Source organism: Tauraco erythrolophus, chromosome 10 (genome assembly GCF_009769465.1).
Source record: "Tauraco erythrolophus isolate bTauEry1 chromosome 10, bTauEry1.pri, whole genome shotgun sequence".
NCBI classification, from domain to species: Eukaryota; Metazoa; Chordata; class Aves; order Musophagiformes; family Musophagidae; genus Tauraco; species Tauraco erythrolophus.
The window spans coordinates 34,911,598-34,933,678 of NC_141474.1; the positions used below are offsets into that span (position 1 = coordinate 34,911,598).

The following is a 22,081-nucleotide window of genomic DNA, read 5'->3' on the forward strand; positions in this document are numbered from 1 at the left end:
TCACAAACACATCCCGTAAGGACACCCCTTCCCCAGCAGCCTTCAGAGGCCAACTGGGAGATGGAGGCGCAGTTCTGTCCCCAAAGCTTCGCAAGGATGGCTTTTTATTTATTTCAATAGAGGAAAGCTTTTTATTTATTTACTTTTTGGCCTGCGAAGCAGTAAGTCTGCAGTCAGACATAGAGACACCATCAGATTTTGTTCACTGGTGACAGAGGACAGGGTGGCACTGGGAAGGAGAAGCTGACACCGCTCACGGCCGAGGGGCAGATGGCAGCACCCGGCCACGCATGCCCCCACCTGCAGCACTGGGTCCAGTTTGAAAACCCCACCCTCCCCACCACCCAACAGGCTGCCAGGGGAATCCATCTGGTCTCTCCTTCCATCCCGTTCCCAGTTCATAGGCCTGGAGCAGCCTAAGAGAGCAGCAGCAGATCTGCAGTCACAGGGCAAGCAGCAGCCTTTCCTTCTGTATTATTATTATTAATATTATTAATATTATTAATATTATTATTATTATTATTATATTAATACAATATATATTATTAATAATTATAATTATATTATAGTATTGTATTAATATATACTATATACTATATAATATTATATATTATATATTATATATTATATATTATATATTATATATTATATAATACTAATGATACTACTACTACTACTACTACTACTAATGCACCATGGATATTAAAGATATCACTTTCAGGACGTGGAAGTGTGTTTAACGAAAAAAAGGCAAAGTATCTAAATGTTACTGGCTAGAAAACTTAATTAACCACTTAAGTTAAAGAACTTCCTAACTTCAATAACCCACACCATGCATCCACCAGAGGCGTTTATTGTTCCAGTGCAGCGACCAGCACGACCACTCTGTGCCTGCTCCCGCGCACGGACCGCGGCGCGTTCCGCGCCGCCTCCTCATCCTCACCATGCAGCTGGAGGGCTCGAGCGTGCCAGCACACACAGACCAGTAGCCGACTGGTGAGGCAGCAGTGAAGAGAGACTGAACACCTTAAAGGAGATTAAAGAACAGGCACACAAAAATCGACGGGTTTACTTCTGCCTTTTGCTCAAATACTTTGATGCTGACGATTCTTTGAAAAATTAGCTTATTTGTAGAAAAAAAAAAACACTGTCACTGTTACCCAGGGCAACTCCCCACAGCATTCTTGATTACAAAAAGTGTAAACATTTATTGTGGCGTTTGAAACACGCTCTTGAAACATGCAGCCTTGAGGGGAAGTCATAGGTGAGCTCGTTCTTAACGTGCAAGTTACACACAGTAGGAGGAACGCTGTGTGGCACAGGGCGGGTTTACGAAGGGCTGATGGAGGAGGAGGAAGGCAGCAGAAGCACACGGTGTTTGGTTGGACAGGACCGTGCTGTGGCTCCCAAGGACATGGGCTGTTTAAGTAGGAATTCGGCTTCTCAGATACTCCAGCACTGCAGCTGTGCCTTTCGCCAGGATGGCCGCGCGGGGAGTGCGGAACGGATTTCCTTCCAACAGAAGGGTCCTAGGAAAACAGAGAGAGACTTGGATAACTGGGACCAAGGTTCTCCCTTGTACCAACACATTCATACACTGCAGAGAGATTTGTGAATCTTCTGAAATTCTTAAGTAATTCCTCTTCTGCTCTACTAAAAGATTTTTAATTCTGCTTCCCTAGTTCACACTAACTGATCTTCTTCTGAGACACCTGAATTTTAATTTATGCTAATAAACCAGCGGTGGTGTGTTGTTGTAGACACACACTACACACATACCATGCTTGTGCAGCAAGCCTCTGCCAGAAGAAAGAGTGAGAAAAAGAACTTCTGAAATACAGAAATGGTACAATAAAAGGGGCAAGCGATGTTAAACCATAATCCTCCACTTCCAGCTTGGCTGTCAGCCGCTACTCTTCGGTACACATAAATCTCTGGAGGTTTTTGCTGGTGGGGAGTGGGAGGTGGTGGTGGCTTGTTTTGTATTTTTGAAGTCCCTCCAGAAAGTGTCCTTGAAGGGGAAAAGCACAGGGACCAGAAATTTGCTGCCTTTGACGGGACAGACTACTCACATGTAGGATGTGAGGGTGTGCGCAGTCACGGCTCTTTGCACGTTCCTTGGAGAACGTTCTCCTGTCCCTTCCACAGCACGGTGATTACACACATGTATTAACTGACAGACACCACTATGGCTCGCCCACAGGTGTGCCAGCGGCGTGTCTGTACGCACAGACAACGTACCTGACTTCGGCTCTGACATCAGATTTACACAAACCAACACACCCTGCCCATTCTTCTAAAAATCATGAAACGACAACTCCAGTTCTCTACAATATCGAGGAAATAGGGAAGAAACTGCATTGGTTTACAGATGGTAAGAGAGACTCTGGGACCTACAAACACACACGGCCCATCAGTACGCTTCCCTCTGGCAAAACATGCCCCGAATCACGGAATCAGACTGGTTTGGGATGGAAGGGACCTCAAAGATCATCCAGTTCCAACCCCCCTGCCATGGGCAGGGACACCCTCCACTACACCAGGTTGCCCAAAGCCCCATCCAACCTGGCCTTGAACACTTCCAGGGATGGGGCAGCCACAGCTTCTCTGGGCAACCTGTGCCAGTGCCTCACCACCCTCAGAGGGAAGAATCTCTTCAGGAATCAGTCAGGATGTGTTTTTATAAACCAGCTCACCGCTTACGACACACACCTCAGAGTTTCACAGTTTCCAAGTTCTGGTGGCACCTGGAGGAGGTCATTGTTCTGAAGGTCCAGGGTCCCAAGCTTGTCCATCTTCTTCAGCTGCAGAGGGTCTATGGAGCCAACCTGATTGTTACTGAGCAGGACAGTCTCCAGTGCTCCGATGTGATACAGGACGCTGGGAAATACTTTAAATCTTCAGTAAGAAAAAGGAGGCAAAGCAATGAAAGTCAGAGACAGGGCATTCAAAACATCAGCAGCCTTTAGAATTTTAGCTAAAACATTTAAACATGCTGCTTTGAAAGGAGAAAGCATCCATTATTTCACCTTGCACACAGTGAAAGAGCCTAACACAAGGTGCCCGGTGACAGCTCGGTGGCTCTGGCACAACTGCAGGATTCTGCTCTCGGGGCACAGGCCAGAGGAACCGTGCTGGGTGCTTCCAGCCCAGTGCTAGGGCTCTGCTGTCAGCACCAGCAGATGCTCTCCAAGGACATCTCCCAGCTGCTTCCTGCCCACCAGTCCCTTCATGTTTCTCCACCATTCAGAGCTGCTGTATTAGGGATGCCAAAGGGTAGTCCTGTTGGTATCCGTTTTTTGATATATTGTTCACAAGATTGTTTAATCCCTTTTTTAACCAGCTGCTACTGTCCCTCTCCAAAACTTCTGTGGCAGGAAGTTCGAAAAATACACCACCCATGGTGTAAAGAAGTAGGTGCACTTCATCGGCTTCAAGCTCACAGTTAGTTGACCAAGTGCCCCCTCGTTCTTACATCACAGGAAAATCATACTGAAGTTAGGCCAGTTCTTTTATTATTGTATATTAAAAAAATGTAAGTAGTTGCTCACCTATTAAAAGAAAGATTTATTGTTTGCAGTCTTGTCAGGGCCTCCATTTCTTCAGGTAAAGACGTCAAAAAGTTATTTCTGTGTATCAAATGAAGACAGACAACAATCACTAACTTCTATGAAGTTTTAGTTAAGAACCCACAGAGACACAATATGCATATTTATCAGTGGTAACACGCTGCCTCAAACCAATTAATTGCTTCATAAATGGGTCAAGACCATGCTCAAGTACAGATCCTTGCTAATGCAGGCCAGGTTTGCATGCTCGCTTCTGCCAGAAGGAGATACAAAAATCCCTCCCCTAATGATTCCCAAGTGTTTCAAAGCATCTAAACTGCACAAACCCGCCTGGCAAGTCAGCTCCTTGGATTTCAGAGGAAAGCTGACTAAACTGCCCAGCTCCTGGAGCCAAAGTGAATCAGTGGGATAACTCTACACCTCTTCCATCATTTAGCCTGGTATCCAACTGCTGTAACGAACTCGTTTACGGCTGCTGTCACCATTCCCACAACAGCAAGCCATTCAGAAGCTGCTTAAACAGAAGGAAGACAGGGGTTTGGAAGGACAGACGAGGTACTCCTCAGCGTGACACAAAGAGCCATTACAGAAAAATAAAGACCACTCACTAAAAGATGCCCAGACTTAGACCTAAATTCTTCATCACTGACATATTCAACCTCATACCCTCATCAATCTCCTGCTATCATCAATCTCTGCAACCTTCAGCCTAACTCCTCCATTGGCAGCACGTATGTCACTGCATCACAGACTGGTTGAGGTTTGCAGGGACCTCTGGAGCTCATCTGGTCGCTCCCGAGGGCAGGTGGCCCAGGACTGTGTCCAGATGGGTTCTGGATATCTCCATGGATGGAGACTCCACCACCTCTCTGGGCAACCTGTGCCAGTGCTCGGTCACCCTCACAGTGAAAAAGTGCTTCCTGACGTTCAGAGGGACCCTCCTGTGTGACAGTGTGTGCCCGTGGCCTCTGCTCCTGTCCCTGGGCACCACGGGCAGAGCCTGGCTCCATCCTCTGGGCACCCCCTGAGCCTGCTCTGCTCCAGGCTGGGCAGTCCCAGCTCTCCCAGCCTCTCCCTGTAGCAGAGATGCTCCAGTCCCTTCAGTGACATGGTGGCCCTTTGCTGGACTCTCTGCAGGCACAGGCAGATTATTCTCTCCTGTCTCAGGCAGATTACTTTAAACCAAACCAAAGAAAAAACCTGTCTCTGCAGCCGTGCTTGGCTATTTTTCATTTGGTGAAACACCAAAGATAACGAACGCCAGCAAGCTGATCCTGATGTCTAAACAAATGCAGTGAGCGTTTTTCAGAAGTTAGAGAAGGCAGAATGACAGTAAGTCACTATTGCAAATAAAATACCTACAGACAGCTTCAGTTTCAGGCAGCACAACAAAATCTGTGCCTTCCCTGTACTATTTCCCAGCTCTCCTCCAGGATTTTTTGGTTTTGGGGTTTGGGTTTGTTTTTAAATAGCAACTTAACATCTCTGAGAACTTCTTTATGACTGAGGCAAGACCTTTCATCGCAGCAAGTCTCAGAGCTTGCCCACTTGTTTTTTATGTTTTTCCTTAACCAAAGCCTAAATCTAGGCCACTTGCTATTTCAGATCTGCCGGGCACTCAACTGCCACGGAGGCATTTGGGGAAATGAAAAAGTATTTCAGCACTGCCACTCCACTGTAACAGATGGTTGCTTTAAAAAGGCTCGAAAATAAGTTACTGAGAAAGGAAGTCCAACACACGTCACAAACCTGATATCCAAATGTGTCAGTTTATGGAGCACGCAAAGCTCCAAGGAAATGGAGGAGATTTTATTGAAGCCAAGGCTGACATCACAAACCGAGTCCTTCAGCTCCGCAATCCTGAAACCCAACATGAATAGACTTGCATTATGTAAGCCCACGCTTGCGTTCTATTTCCTAAGTTATTGAAAAAAAACTTGCTTTATTCTACAAATCAAGGACACCCGATGTTTCTTGACATTTCAGAAGCAATTTTGTGGAGAGAAGATAATGGAAACTTCAGCTGTGAAAGCTGCCTGTCCTGGAGCCCTACGCCTGATCATAGAATCATAGAATGGTCAGGGCTGGAAGGGACCTTCAAAGGTCATCTAGTCCAACCCCCCTGCAAGGAACAGGGATATCTCCAACTAGATCAGGTTGCTCAGGGCCTCGTCCAACCTGGCCTTGAACGTCTCCAGGGATGGAGCATCCACCACCTCTCTGGGCAACCTGTTCCAGTGTTCTACAACTCTCATGGTAAAAAATTTTTTCCTAATATCCAACCTGAACCTACCTCCCTCTATTTTAAAACCATTACCCCTTGTCCTATCACAACAGGCCCTCCTGAACAGCCTCTCCCCATCTTTCTTGTAGGCCCCCTTGAGGTACTGGAAGACCACTATGTAAAGACAGAGCTCAGAATCACTTTTCTGAAGGTATTAGGAGAGTAAATTTTACTACCGACGCCTCCTCGCTTAAATGCAGCTCAAAGGTACTGCAGAAACTATGGCACAGACAGCTGTCACTGCCATCTCCTGCCCTGCCACAGTTTTAACAAAACGACTATCCATCTTCTTCAGCAGTCAAACAGATGGCTATTTTATTTCCATCTTTCATTTCTGTTCCACTGCTCCGCTACTGCAAATTCCAGGAAACGCAGCACTCGCTGCTTCTTGTAAAAGGGCATTATGTTAAGATGTTTTGCTGTAAAACATTTAACAGCTCAAAAAGTTAGCTGTTGAACCCCTACAACGGACTTTGTTTTAGCCCTAAAAGTAAAAGATAATTAAATGAGAAAATACTCGTCTCTCCTATCTGGCTGCCACCGAGTGCTCTGGCACGTAGCAGCTGCACACCTACACCTTCCTCCCCAGTGAATGCCACAGCCCCTAATAATGGTGAAAAAGCACGGGAGGCACAAGCGTTATCTCACTAAACTGATTTTCTTCAAATCCTACTGAAAAGTGATTTTTCCCTGTGAGAAAGAGACAGCACCTCTTCAGGTTCTACGTGCTCAAGGTTAAACGTTCAGCACACTCAGGCCTGATAATGGAAATAAGTCACCCCCGCAAACGTGGTGGTATCCTTCAAAATCAGCTTTCATGACTTTTTTGGGCTACCAGAGGTGCAGTAACCTTCCTCCTTACACAAAAAGACTATTTATTCCCATTAGTGTCAAGAGAAAGCTCTTCCTGCCTGTGGATGAAGCAACAAGTGCAATAGTATCAAACGCCAGGTGATGGGACACAACCTACCAAGAAGTGAGGCATGGAAATTGTTCAGGTTTCCTTAATAAACCCACAAACAATTACGCTATCTGAAGAAGCGGAATTTAAATGGAACCTCAGCTGCAGCATGAAGCTATCACCCAGTAACGTGGTGGATCCACACAGATTATTTTCATATGGGAAAAAGGCTGCTTTGTAGAGGAAACAGCAGGACACTGTAGCCAAGGGCAGCTCTTTGTTACTACAAGAAGTCACACCAGGCTCCTCTCATTCATTTCAACAACGCTGAGCAAAGCCAGGTGAGAAACAACATGTCCTGAAAGCGCTACTGAGTACAGCCAAGCTGCTTCTTACTGCAACCCCCATGCCAATCAACGGGCCCACCTGCATGCCACTGACAAGAAATGCACGTGTATTATTCAGCATCTCACTTGCACTTGTGTGTGAGCACACGCACACTTACACAGCACACAGGGTAAGTATACTTGACTAGGAAAGACACGAGATGCTGAGGAACAAAAGCAGAAAAGAAAGCAACAAATAAGAGAATGGCTCTTGTAACAGTACCTGGGTGGAATTTCCTTCAGCTGATTTTTGCTGAAGTTGAGCGTGGTGACAGGATTGCTCCTGACTGCATCGAACATTTCATCAGGAATCACAGCCGCCTGTTTCTCACTGCACACAGGAAAGCATTTAGCTGAGTGACACAAACAAGTTCATCATTTCCTATTTATTAACAAGCTGTTTTCATCATCCTTTAGAAAAAGATGAGTAGCAGAAGAGATATCTAAGTATCTACAGTCTGAAGTCCTTGAAGGACTGTTCATCAGAAAGCCATCAATCACTGCACCGCGCTACACAGCATCTGGACCATATTTCATCTGTCATCCTGCTGAAGAAAGATCAGTGAGAGCAGAGTTACATCACTGCCTCAGCAAGCATGTGAATGCTGCACACTGGGCCAGCAAGTGTGCCGAGACCAGCAACAAGCAGATTTCCACCCCTCAGCTCCAAAAACATCTCCAACACAGCGATGGGGACCTCGGGTAACCACTCCATCTGGAGCTCCTGAACGTCTGTGGTGAGCAAAGCCACCCCAGCCCTTTCACCACAGCGAGGTCCTTCCTACATTCCCATTCTCACTCCACCCAGCAGTTCTCAGCAAATAAGGTTTTCTTCCCCTTTCCCAACCTAACGAGTCACATTGTTGGTTACACGTAAGAAATAACTGAACAGATGCTCACCTACTGCAAGATGCTCTGGGACCTAATGAAAATTCTAAACAAGTTTAAAAGGTACTAAAAGCACCTGAAGGTATTAAGCATTCCAGTGAGTTAGAAGGAATGGTACTGCGGAATATTTGGTAATATAAAGAGATAATTTTAAAAAACTCAACGCAGTTCAAATCTGCCTACTCCTGAGCACGCAAATTAAAGTGAAAAATTCACAAACGCAGCAGGATCTGCAGAGTTTGGTATGTATCATGAAAGGGGAGAAAAAAAAAAAGGTCAAAAAAATAGGACAGTGTTCTTATGACTTTAGAAATAGGTAATATTTCAAAACACGTACCTATATTCCAATAATTTTAGTGAAGTTATGGCGTGCATGTTAATCCTTGACTCACTTGGAAGAGTCATGGCTGTCACAGGAGGCTCCTCATTTGGGCTGGTTACATCATCTAGAGATAACATATGTATATAGTCCCACCAACTACAGGCAGATGTGGTGCTCTGAACAACCTGGGTGGAGAGGTTTAGTGTCCCTGGTCACCCACCATCACCACCCTTTTCAACTCCTCCTCTGTTCTGGTTCAACTGCATATAATCTGATTCAGATGATTTCAAAAATTTTCTAGTAAAGGTTTTTTGTAATCTTGGGTTTCTGGGTTGGTTCTTTTTAGGGAGAGGTGGAGGGGAGAGGGGTTGACTTGGATTTTTGAACAAGTAGGTCAGGAAGCAACAGAGATGTTAGGCTCGTGGTAGCTGGTAGCTAATGAGGAAGTAGGGCTAGAAGCCCTACTAGGGGGCTACTAGCTCTAGCCCTACTCTCATTAGGTAGCTTCCTAATGAGGAAGTAGGGCTAGAAGCGACGACCACAATTATAGTGAAAATATTAATATTTATAGAAATCTGACCACAATTATAGTGAAAATATTAATATTTATACAAACTTTCACCATACCCTCCTCTGTAGAGCTCCTTTTGATTGCTATCCACAATCCCCATTAAAAGCTCCTGGCATGGCAAGGACCATTCAAGAAATACTTGGACCATTCAAGAAATGTAAGAGATTACGAGCATCGTTCTGCGCACCCGAGCTGTGGTGTCGCACCCCAGGGACTCACGCTCACTGAACCAGGGTGAAGCTTAGCTAGAAACACGATAAATCCCACTTCCACTAGAAGAAAGGAAAGATAACTCTATGGAAATTCAGCAGCATTCATGAATAAAAGTCTACTAGCAATTGTCCCCACCCCTGGCTAGCTGTCCTTTCATTTAGAAAGGTCAAAAGGGCCAAAAACAAGCGAAAAGAGCCCTTTTTCCAATTTAAACCTCTACAGAAACACGACTGTTGCTGGTTTAGCTCCAACTTAGATGCCATAACAGGTGGAGTAAAATCATAGGCATTGTTGTACATGCAAGATATTAACTAATTTTATTATCTACAGTTACGTTATCTATTACAGTTCATCAGACAAGCTTCCGAGTATGTATTCCAGCATCCAATTAATTTTTGGTGAGTTAATAATAGGTCGGATTTGCACGGAACCCGACGTTCTGAGGCCATGTGACACACTGCAGTACCCTAATTAACACTGCCATCCTCCGGCAGACGGGGAGAAAACCCGCTTGGCAGAAAGGAAAACCCACACATTCCATTTTGGAGAAAAGTTGCTTCCATGTATTATCAAGGCTCCCCCCAAATTACGAGCCCAAATGTTTTTTTGCCATTTAAGTGCAGCATAATCATTTCCATAGTATATTTAACCAGATCAGTGAACTCAGCCATTTTGCCTACTCTATGCTTTAAAACTTCAGACAGATGAAGATTTTCTCCCCAAAAACTTTTTATATTCTTAGTCAGCTACGTGACACCCTTCAAGGCATCACCAAGACTTTAAGGCAGACTTTTTTTATGCATGTGCTTTCTGAGGATCACAGGACTGTGCTACCCGTGTTATTACATGAACAAATAATACAAAATAGCTTTGCAAAATCTCACCTACTCTTCTATACTGGGATGAAGCCAGCAGACAGATGGCAAGTTTAAGAAGAACAACTTATGTAAACTTCCCATCGTGTTCAGGGGAAAACCAAAAAAGCTACTGGAATTCCTCATGCAAAATGTATAAAGGGATCAGGGGAAAAACACCCAAGAAGTTTTTTTCTAAATTATAATCCTCAATGATGTTTGTTATTTGGTGTTACCTAACAGAATAAGAGAAAGAAACAGTACTGAAATATAAGGGCAAACTGTTGAGTAAAGAAAACTCGAACATTGCAGGATGACTGAAGGCAATTCGACTGGAAAAGCCACTCTCTGTAGGTTCTACTCTATTTTAATCTCTTAGAAAGGTTCTCTTTAAAATGCAACGCAACACAGCAACGTACCTTGAATTTTGCTTCTTAGGTATTTCAGAAGTTCCTGGGTGCCTTTCTTTAAAAAAAAAAAAACAACAAAATAAAAAAAAATCAACAAAGTCAGCAAGCATTTGGCAGCCAGTATTTATACACAATGAAGAATGACAGTTCCAGCCACACAGGTGGAGCCCATAGTGCTGCTGAGTGTAAGTGCCACCTAATGCTGCCCACAGAAAAAACCTCTTGGCAGCAGCTGGCAAACTTGCTTATTTACAATTTTGTCCACTTATTCCAGTTGGAAATTTCCTATCCCGTGTCACTACCTCAGGCTGCCTGTTTCAGCTTTTTATCTAAAGTAGTTAGCAGTTCCAAGAGCAAAGAAAAAATATTCAAACAAACTCAATCTTCTCTTTAAAAAGCTCTAAAATAATGATGCTTTGGAGAAGAAATTCAAACTTTGTCAAAGAAGCTGACTGTTCAGCGTTTGGGTAACTTTTTGCATCCAAAATTATAAACTCTAGGAAAAACATTGCAGTTTCCACAATTTGCATGGATTTTTAACAGCTGCATTCTCCAATGATTTGACTTTCAGTCCTTGCATAGCAACTTCTCCTGGCCAAACACAGTTACTACCTGCATAACTTACGAGTAATTAAGCATAACCTCATCCAGCCCACTTGTTTGAGGATAAAGTTAGATTTTCCATACAATTTTACACATTTCTCCCTAATGCTTTAAAACCAGGGCCTGACCTGAGGCGCTGAATATGAATTAACATTTCTCATTCTAGCTGACAACTATATTACATACAATAAGAGACTGACTGATCTGAAGCCAGGGGAGAGGAAGGAGAGGAAGGAAGGAGAGGAAGGAAGGAGAGGAAGGAAGGAGAGGAAGGAAGGAGAGGAAGGAAGGAGAGGAAGGAAGGAGAGGAAGGAAGGAGAGGAAGGAAGGAGAGGAAGGAAGGAGAGGAAGGAAGGAGAGGAAGGAAGGAGAGGAAGGAAGGAGAGGAAGGAGAGGAACTCTCACAAGAAAGCAGACAGTAAGACAAACTCAACAGCCAGGTGATGGTATGTTATGCAAAAAGGAGAGACTAGGACTTAACAGAAGACGACTGGAAATTTATCAAGAACAAGAATGGCTTTGGGACTGGAATGAGAGGCCTGAGGGAAAGGAAAAGATGCGATGGAGCAGGGATGGACAAGAGAAGAATCTGTGCCTGCTAGACTAAACCTGCCCCCTAGTCCTTGCCAGTCCTTAACCTCAATATTCACCTGCTGCTACAAAGTGCTTGGAGAACCCTACAAACTTTATCGATTACTCCTCTAAATCGAGTGGAAAAAAAAATATCCAGATACGCATATAAAATTCCAATTATATGAATTTACAGCATTGGTAATGGATCAAGACAATATTTAAAATGTCGTAATGGAACCCTTGTACCTGTTGTTTGCTACAAGTTTGAAATATACACCAGAAATTACACACACCTATGCTCCTACATCTGAAAGACAGCACGTCCTCAGAAGCCAGGGAACACCAGAACTACAGTAGCCAGGCAACCCTAACTCAGACTCCTTTGCATGTATGTTTTATGCCAACTTCGAGCTCTGGAATCACGTCTGACTTCCATCCACGACTCCCTGCTCATTAATTCAGTCCATACAACGCTCACTTTATCAGGTGCATGATGTTTTCTCTCTTCTGACAGCTATTACAAAATTCCATTTCGACAGAGAGTTGTCAGTGTTGCTTATTTTTAGACAATCCCAGTGCTTTGTAAGCATTTATTTTATAACACTGGCAAAAGCACAAAAAGAAGTAATGTACACTACTGATGAGAAGAGAGGCCTGCTGGGGGAAAAAATAAAAGGGAATTCTATAGCAGCAGCAGTGCCCACACTCCAGCCTCCCTGCTGCCCTAGGTACTTGTTTTCTCATGCATAACTCACACTTTCACTTTGCTGGTTACCTACAGAAAGAAGACAGATCTGACGTGTAGGTTATCCATAAGCATATCCATAAGTAGTGTATTATATTGTCATTGCTCAAAATGCACCTGCCATCAAACACGCTTTGGAAATTGAATCCTAGATTCTTAATTCAGGCAAGAAGGAAACGAAAAACAGAAATCCATGCTCATCTAGGAAAAGCTTGAAGTAAAGTACTGGCCTAGCACTGCCATGAACTGTGATTGCAACAGCTCCTTTTCTCCCCAGGCACCCATTGCTTCATTTGCAATATGTATGACAACTCCTGTATCAAATCAGAAATAGGTTCTATAAAGCATCAAGCTCCTTCATCCCACAGTCCTCACGATCTGACACACTGCATCAGACTCCAGTGGAAAGAGTACCTGACTCAGAACACCCACAAACAAATGAGATGGGTTAAAGTTGCACAGGCTACTTGAAACCCGGATATTTTCTAGTTTTTTTTTTCATGTTCTGGCTATACAGTTTGGATAACATATATATGTGACATCACCAAGCTTTACATACTGCCGACAGTGCTTACTTGCAGAAGGTCTCTTCGAATGGTTCTCAAAGGATTCCCCTCTAAGGCCAGGAATTTCAACTGAGGAAGGTTCCCCAATGTGTATGGCAATCTGCAAATGGAAACAACTCATTTCACAGCAGCTTCCAAACAAATTCTGCGGAATTTGTGATGGTTTGTCAGATGGCCTGGTATTCTGAAGCTCAGGTTCAAACAAAAAGACACAGAATACATTACATTTAAGAAGGGCATGGTTTGATCATAGTATGTAAACAATACAGGAAGGATTCCTTCATTTTATGACCGAGTCCTTTTTAAATTACCTTCTACGAAGTGAAATCCATCCACTACAGAATTAGCTGTCACTAGATATCACTAGCTGTGCCTCACCACAGACACGTGCAGGTTTCCATATTACCTACTGATATCATTGTTGGCGAGGTCGAGTCGCTCCAGCTTCTGAAGCAGAGTAATTTCATCAGGAACTGATTTTATCTTGTTGTCTCTCAGTTCCAACACAGAGAGGGAATTCAGATGCTTCAGATTCTCTGCGTTTAATACTTCAATCTGATTTTCACCAGCATGTAATTCCTATGGGAACAGAGATCACCCACAATTATGTCACTCTACTAAAATTACTTTATAATTTACTAAGCTCCTAAATCATGGCATTTGCAAAAACAGATGATGAGGTGGAGAAAAAAACAGATCTCGATTCCCTTTCATCTGCATATGAAATATCAAAGCCTCCAGAGACACGAGTCTGAATTCAGCTTTTTTGAAACCATCACAGCACCCTCAGCTTTGAGTTTCACCTCCAAGCCACGAAGAAAACTGCTCCACTTCTGTCAAGAACTTGTCAACAGCTTCTTTACTCAAAAAGTTTCTCAAATTCCGAGTTATAGGAAGGTGAGAGGGCAGCTCTCCATGTCCCTATTGGAAACGTTCCACTTGTAATGGAAAAACTGAATGGTTCTTTAGACCAAAAGAGCGTATACGTGCTGCTGGATGCACTATGACACTGAACTTCACACACCAACAGGAACTTTGTTAGAAAATGCTGAAATAACTGGGGATTTCAACTGCTGGGTTCAGTTATGCAGAACTAAGAAGGTATCTGCATCCTTTGATGGATTTGGTCATTGGAAACGACACACTGACACTGGCATTCGATTGGCCCAATGATTTTTCTGTTAGTTAATACGTTTGTTATGTTCTGAGGCAGGTGATTTTCAATTTTAAACATATCAGGAATCAATGCTACAAAATACTTGGAAGATCTGACCATGCTCAAAGGGGAAAAAATAGTATACTTTCTCTGCAGTTGTAAAGAAAAAAATTACAGCAAACAACATAAATTTACCCAGAAAAAGCTCTTAGAGCCAAAAAAAAAACCCACAACAACCATTGCAGGCAATATTAGATCTAGTTTTTCAGTTCTTCCTCTTCTAAATATTTATTTTCCAAATCTGAAGAGTACTGATGCAAATTTGTCTTCCAAATAACCTTAATATTGACAAATGCGGACAGGAATCGCAAATGGGAATGTATTAAACAGAGTTCTACACACAGAACTATGAACTTTTGATCACAGCAATTCAGGAAAATTTGTGTTCACAGTAACAGACACTGTTTTAAAAGTTGACAGCACACACATTTACAGCATACCAACCATTTCGAACCTTACCTTCAGCAATTTGCATGAGGGAAACTCTGGTAAGGAACTCAATCTATTTTTTCTCAGATAAAGCTGTTCCAAAGATGCCATGGTTGCTAATTTCGAAGGTACAGCTTCCAGGTAGTTTTTACTACAATCCAGTTGTCTTAAGCCTACAGAAGTAAGCGTGCAAATGACAGAGAAATAAGAGAAAATAAAAGTTGTTTTCTACAGAAGCATAAATATCCCTTTTTTTTAAATGCATGCAATATTTTGCCAATGGGAATTTTGGAGGAGATGAGATCAGCAAGCATTCTGATCACAGGGCATTCTGGCATGCTTTCAATGGCACTGCCATGAAGATAGTGGCTCTTCCAAGAACGGGTCTGACACTGCAGATCATCTCAGAAAGATCTGCAGGTAACTTCTAGAGCATTTATGAAAGCTGGCAGTCACCCACCTGTTCCTGTAGACCTGCCACAGCTATTAAATATGCATTTCGTATCAACCACTAGTCAGCTTGGTATTTAACATTCCAATATTAGAAGTCAATTTTATCATTTATGGGTTTGTTCTCTCCAACAATTTCAACCATCTCTCATTTATGCTTTATTTTCCACTCAAAATATGTAATAAAAAAATCAAATTTCTTATTGCAGTCTCAAGGCTAATAACTTTCAAGCAGAACAGTATTAATCCTCACACTTTTCTAATCATTCTGTGTCTCGTTTATCAAGAAATATAAACCACAAGAGGACTCAAGTTTGAGATACAGCAGCTGTAGCTGATTTTTTTAAATAATTCTGAACTAATATTCTTGAGAATACATTAACTCTTTAAGAATAGATTTTTACAGTCCTGAATGATAAGCACGATATTTGTGAACACAAGTACAGAACTGGCTGTATGGTATTTAATAATCTGAGGAAACTAATTTACTTTTCATGGCACTGATATCTGCAGGCAGGTTCTTGAGCTGATTACAGGCCAAATTGAGTCGCACCAACTTAACGAGCAAAGCGAAACTTGTCGGAATGTCCGTGAGACGGTTGTTGGACACATCCTGAGTAGTAAAAAAAGAACAAGAGAGAGAGGTTAGAAATAGAGATGTTTAAAATATCCCACGAGTATTGCTACTGCAAAGTTAATTACTAGCAGAACATTACAAAAATTAGACGGCTGACATCTTCAGGATCTCCCTGGCAGAAATGTGAATAGAAGGAACAAATCTCCCGTGACCAACAGATCACAAGGGATTTGGTTTTTCTTAAAGTGAAGGCTCCGGGAGACCTTCCAGCAGCTTTCCAGTACTTAAAGGGGGCCTACAGGAAAGCTGGAGAGGGACTTTTTACAAGGGCATGGAGTGATAGGACAAAGAGGAATGGCTTTAAACTGAAAGAGGGGAGATTTCGATGAGATCTAAGGAAGAAATTCTTCCCTCTGAGGGTGGTGAGGCACTGGCACAGGTTGCCCAGAGAAGCTGTGGCTGCCCCATCCCTGGAAGTGTTCAAGGCCAGGTTGGATGAGGCTTTGGACAACCTGGTGTAGTGGAGGGTGTCCCTTCCCATGGCAGGGAGGTTGGAACTGGATGATCTTTGAGGTCCCTTCCAAGCCAAACCGTTCTATGATTATATGATTAAAATATTTGATAAACCAACAGCAAAACCTAGTTACAAAAAAAAAAAAAAATCCCACCACATAATAACTGACAACCTACATAAATCATTAGAATATTCACCAAGTTCTGCCATTTAAGCTATGTTTTTTTTAATTAGTAGTAACAAAACACAAGTAAATCGGCCTTTAGGCACAAATAAATATTTTTCAAAAAGTTGTAATTTACTAATTCTTCTAAATTGACAAGCTGTCCAAATCCATCCGGCAAGCGGCTCAGCTCATTGTGATGAAGAAGAAGGCTCTTCAAATGTGACAACTGCATCAACTCTTCTGGGATACTTGTCAGTTTGTTGTGGCTAGTGTTAAGAGACGGAACACAAAGGGAAAAGGCAATTACAAAGCAGTTTTAGGAACACAACTGCACACAGAACGCTTCTGTTACACACGATGCTATCCAAACCGGAGCTACGGCACCTGTACCAGCCGGATTCCCCCGGCCTGTGGAAAGACCAACTCTTCAGTCCCTAGAGCAAGCATGAAGCACACTCAGCATCAGATACTCCAGATGTTCCGTGCTGGCACAGACTAACCATTAATTACATCTGCAGTGAGACAGGCTTCTGCAAAGCGCTGTCATGCTGCAGCACGCACACACTCTTGCTGCTCAGGACACTGTCACCTGTAAGAAAAATTTGTCTCCTACGACTGTTACAGCGCTCTACATTGGATTAGTTTCCTGGGAGAAATGAATTATGTTTGTTTGTTCATCAAGACTTTTAATCTGCATCTGAATTTGCAGTATTCCAGCCAGATCTCACGTTCTTTTGTTGTATGTGGTTCACACACAGTGGAAGCACACCCTCTTTCTCCTTGTGCACAAATTCACAAAATTACTCCAGTAAATAGAAGAAAATGAACTTGCCACCATGAACAAGACCTACACAATTATTCCCAATGTGTATTATTCATGGCAAAAAGCATTTCTGTTCCTTCAAAACAAAATTGTCAGTCTGAGGCACACGAATGTAGATACTGCTTTTGTGTCATTATTCAAAACGCCACTGTTTTCACCTTCCAAGTGAGACTGTGACTTTGAGTGTCAGTGAAAATAATTTCAACAAACCTAAGAACATCAGGTTTGATCCAAAACTTACACGATACTAAATATACTAATATTCTCTAGTTAAAAATCTGAAATTAATTTTCCAAAAGAAAATCTGACAGACTGCAATCTCTTATTCACATCATGAAAGTCACTGCAACATTTCTCACGTTCCAACTTTTAACACAGACTTACCTCACATCAAGTTTCTGAAGATTTTCTAATTGTCCTAAAGCAGAAGGAAGAGATGTCAGCTGATTGTCATGCACCTGGAAAATAAAGTTTTTAAAATGCAGTTACTGATTTGTATCCAGTAGGTTTTCTTCCCCTAACTCAGAAACAAATCAAACTAACGTAATACACAAAATAATTTTGCCAATCTGGCAAAATTCTACATGGTAGCAAACACTAACTGATGAGATGGTGGAGTGGGGTGTGTGCAGGAAAGGCAGGTGCATCAGTAACACCTTTTCTTTCGGTGTGTTACCCAACAATAAAAGAGTTAAAGTTTTTGTGTAAGAGTTTCATGAAGGGTTTAGCAGGCAGTAGGTGATGCACACACACCTAAAGAAACTAACGAGATGACCATCCTTGAAGCTGTCAGGGGTGATTAAAAATGAGACTCTTTATCGAGAACTGTCTGCCCTTGGAGGGAACATCCCAGAAACCGCATAAACTTTGCTATCATGTTTTTCTGAGCTGTGAACATGCAGTGACTTGGGGGAAAAGGGAATTCCGGCAGGGGGAGATGGTGACCACCGACTCACAGACCACCTGCCCTAAATACACTCCAGACCCAGAAGAAAGGGACAGAGGAAGAGAACTGAGCATGCGAAGGAATTTACATGTAAAGCGAGAGACAATTAACCAATTGTTTAAGAATATGTAAATACGTTATAAATTATGCATAATTGTAGTGTATAACTAATTTTCTGTCCAGAAGCCGGGTGTGCACACTAGGAGGAAAAATCCCCCGTGCACCCAGCGCTGCAATAAAGAATACAGCTTTCTAAAACTCCAGAACAAGTCTTGGAAAGTTCAATTTCCTTTTCAAATATCAGGTGTCCACAAGAAAATATCCTAGATCTTTCCACAGAACAGTACGCACTAGCAGTGCATGCTCTGATATACTATCAGAGTGATCTGTAACAATCTTTTCTTTATCCTGAGGACACACCAGTGCCACTTCCACACATCCACCCCTGCAGGGAAATGGAAAACAAAGACCTAAGACCGTGTTTTCCCACCTCCTGCAAAGAGGACAGTGGCACCACGCCAGGATCCCCGTACTCACATCCAGAACGGTGAGCGCAGGCAGCAGCCTGACATCCTCGGACAGACACTGCAGCTTGTTGGAGGCGAGGATCAGCTTGGTCAGATCCGTTTGCTCCCACCAGCGATCGGCAGCACCAAAAGAGAGATTCTGATGGGCTTCCTCCGGAGTATCCAAATTTATCCGCCACACATGCTGAGGCACTACATACACAAACAGACATGTGTCAGCTACATTCTTCTGGTATTTATTCCTAAACTTCCACCATCACAGTGCTCTCCATGTACACACACGTACACAGCCAGCTGTTTAGAGACATTTTTCGAGAACCTGACAACGACGAGCCGACGGAAACCCGCCAGCGACAGCCAGAAGCAAGGTGAGCTGCAGACAGCGGGCAGGAACTACTCCTTGTTTTTGTTCCCTCTGGATTTTCCTGCCCTGCCCGGATGGCATCGCCAAGCAGGAACCCCGGGAGCCGCAGGGACACCCGGCACCCGCTCCCTCGGCTGAAGAGCCGCCCGGTTCTGGGCAGAGCCGCGGGGGCAGCCGCTCGCCCCCGGGCTCCCGCCCCGCCGCCAGGCCCGGCGCAGCCCTCCCGCCCCCGGCCCTCCGCGGCCGCGTCCAGCGAGGCGGCAGCCGCGGCTCGGCGTGCCCGGGTGTAACGGCCGGCGAAGCGGAGGGCGCGGCGCCTTCCCGGGGCACCGAGCGCACCCGCACCGCCCGCGGCGGGCTCCCCGCCGCCCCGCGCTCACCCTCGCCGAGGTTGCGGCCCGACAGGTTCAGCTGCCCGCTCTTCCGAGCCGCCCGGAGCAGCCCCTGCGGCACGGCGGGGCCCGGCTCCGCCGCCGGCCGCCTGAAACCAGCGCGGGGATCCCCCGCCTGCGCCCGCCGCGCCGCCGCCATCGCTCGCCGCCGCCGCCCCACCGCGCAGGCGGGGCCTGGCGGGGCCGCTCCCGCGGGGTCCCGGCTCCGGCAGGCGGCCCGCGGAGCGCTGGGCGGGAAAGCGCCTCCCGCGGCCGCCGCCATTTCCCGGCCGGCACCGAAATGGTGCCCGAAGCGGGAGCGGGGCCGGCCGCCGAGCCTCCCCGTCGCGGAGAGGGTGCGCGCCGGTGCCGTTCGTGTCGCCCCGGAGCGGCTCCGTGGGGGTACGAGGCTGCTCCGGCTCCTGCAAAGCTTCCCAGCCGGGATGTCGCCGTTGGGCGAGAGGAAAAGGGCCGTTTCCATCCTGATCCCGGCTCGCAGCCGGAACGTAGGTGGTTTCCATCACCCGCCTTAGCTTGCGGTTCTGGCCGTGCCTTCCCCCGACAAACGGGAGCACAAAGGAGTCCAGTGCCCTCAGCAGCCGCCCAAACAGTTGGTGATGAGCACGTACAATTCCACACATCCCGTGAACACAGAATCCCAGAACGGTTTGGGTTGGAAGGGACCTCAAACATCATCCAGTTCCAGCCCCCCTGCCACGGGCAGGGACACCCTCCACTACACCAGGTTGCCCAAAGCCCCATCCAACCTGGCCTTGAACACTGCCAGGGATGGGGCAGCCACAGCTTCTCTGGGCAACCTGTTCCAGTGCCTCACAGCCCTCAGAGGGAAGAATTTCTTCCTTAGATCTCATCAAAATCTCCCTTCTTCCAGTTTAAAGCCATTGCCCCGTGTCCTGTCACTACACACCCTTGTCCAAAGCCCCTCTCCAGCTTTCTTGTAGCCTCTTTAGGTACTGGAAGGTCTCCCCCAGAGCCTTGTCTTCTCCAGGCTGAACAGCCCCAACTCTCTCAGCCTGTCTCCAGATGATCCAAGGTGTTCCAGCCCTCGGATCATCTTCGTGGCCTTCTCTGGACACGCTCCAGCAGCTCCATGTCCTTCTTGTGTTGGGGACTCCAGAGCTGAACGCAGTATTCCAGGTGGGGTCTCAGGAGAGCAGAGCAGAGGGGCAGAATCCCCTCCCTGACCTGCTGCCCACGCTGCCCTGGATGCAGCCCAGGACACAGTTGGCTTTCTGGGCTGCCAGTGCACGGTGCCGGCTCATGGTGAGCTTCTCATCCACCAGCACTCCCAAGTCCTTCTCCTCCGTGCTGCTCCCAAAGCCAGACTGGAAGCTGTTGCTGACGACAGGGCTGGGGACATTAAATTCTTACTGACAATTCCAAAGGAGATTCAGCAAGAGATCAGCTGCAGCTGCGCACACCATGTCACACAGATCTCCCTTCCTGCCCTTCCTCTCCCCCGTTTCCTTTTTGCCACCATCTTCACCTTTGTCACAAGTGTGAATCCAGACCAAGTAACCTGGGAAAATATTTTAAACATAGACATGACTAAACTAAAAGGCACTTTTACTTAAATTCATCATTTCTTTTGCCTTTTGTCCAGAGCTTACAAACTAAATAACAAAAGTACAGAGCGAAAAATCCTGGCTGCCTACCAATATTTGAGATTACCAGGGATCAGTCACTGCTTCTCCCACATAATCCATGAGTCAGATCCGATGTCTGCCTGATCCTACCAGCAGTTCCCGGTGAGAAGTACATGATAAAAAAGGAATACACTTCCCCCTTAGTTATTAAAGATTTTAGTTGTAGCTCTTCTCACTTTCAAGCACCAAGCTTTTTGGAAAAAGCTTCTACTAATAGTTCTATTGAACTTAAAAGGTAATTAGTTAAGGACCAAACACCACGTTGGGTAAACAAGTGTGTGATTGAAGAAACTGTCATACTTCAGGCACTAGTGCTTCGCTAAGGACTTGACCCGCTTATTTTTTTTACTGCTGTTCTTCCATTACCTTTTATCCCCTCTCTCTCTGGGAGTCACCAGGCAGCATTAAGAAAACACTGTGTATTTCAACCGAGTCTTAAAAAAAAAGACAGTGCTGGAAGCCCCCCAGTTTTGCATCAGGTCTTTCACTTCAGTTCACGTTTGTTCCTGTAAGAGGAAGATAATTCGGAAGGGCAGGAGTTAAGCAAGCTGGGGCTGTTTCACAACACACAGAAATCCCAACAACGGATGGGAAGAACGATTAATACTTAAAATAACTTTCATGGACTTCAGGAATGACCCAATTGCTTTATTTACGATCTGATGCCAAGAGCAATGGAGGAGAAAACGCTCCCTGGCAGCACTCGGAGTATGCTCATCCCAGTCAATTCAGGCAACAAAGTACTTATTCCACTCATCCCTACAGGAGTGTGATTACCTCACATTCCAGCTGACCCAGCTGGTTAAACACATGGCAGCGTTACGCTTACGGCTCAGAAGGAGCGAGCAACTCTACCGAGCGCCTCTGGAACGCCTCTCTGAAGACTGACCAGAAGCACTCTGGCACCCCGACCGCCATCTGGGCGTCTCTCACGCCACCGGCACAAAGGAGGGTTTGAGCTGAACGCTCTCGGTCGGCGGCAAAGCCCTTGAGGTCCCTCCTCAGCCCCGGAGGCGAGGCGGGCGATAAACCACCCGGGATCGGCCGCAACCACCTCACGCGGGGCGGGCCGCGCCCCGCGCCAACGCCCGCGCCCGCTCCGCGCATGCGCCACGCGCCCCCCCCCCCTCGGCGCGCGGAAGACGT

General features: G+C 45.3%; 1 protein-coding gene across 1 annotated transcript; it reads right to left on the bottom strand.

The window, feature by feature from the left end:
- Positions 1–1,352: 1,352 nt before the first annotated feature.
- Positions 1,353–19,428, bottom strand: LRRC40 (leucine rich repeat containing 40). The gene is made up of 15 exons (XM_086617535.1): positions 19,278–19,428; positions 18,544–18,725; positions 17,445–17,518; positions 16,374–16,503; positions 15,470–15,593; positions 14,561–14,703; positions 13,292–13,464; positions 12,895–12,985; positions 10,408–10,453; positions 8,366–8,474; positions 7,364–7,471; positions 5,319–5,429; positions 3,552–3,629; positions 2,713–2,898; positions 1,353–1,529 (listed from the first exon to the last, which is right to left on the bottom strand). The coding sequence occupies exons 1-15, from the start codon at positions 19,426–19,428 to the stop codon at positions 1,424–1,426; spliced, it is 1,812 nt and encodes a 603-aa protein (XP_086473661.1). The 3' UTR covers positions 1,353–1,423.
- Between the last annotated feature and the right edge of the window lie 2,653 nt (positions 19,429–22,081).

What these genes read in the sequence shown, in the direction of transcription:
- LRRC40 (XM_086617535.1), bottom strand. Translation starts at nt 19,428, where the DNA reads ATGGCGGCGGCGCGGCGGGCGCAGGCGGGGGATCCCCGCGCTGGTTTC. An exon ending in CCTAAGAAGCAAAATTCAAG is followed by an intron (nt 8,475 to 10,407) that starts GTACGTTGCTGT and finishes TGTTATCTCTAG; the next exon opens with ATGATGTAACCAGCCCAAAT. An exon ending in GGAAACTGTGAAACTCTGAG is followed by an intron (nt 1,530 to 2,712) that starts GTGTGTGTCGTA and finishes CTGTTTTCCTAG; the next exon opens with GACCCTTCTGTTGGAAGGAA.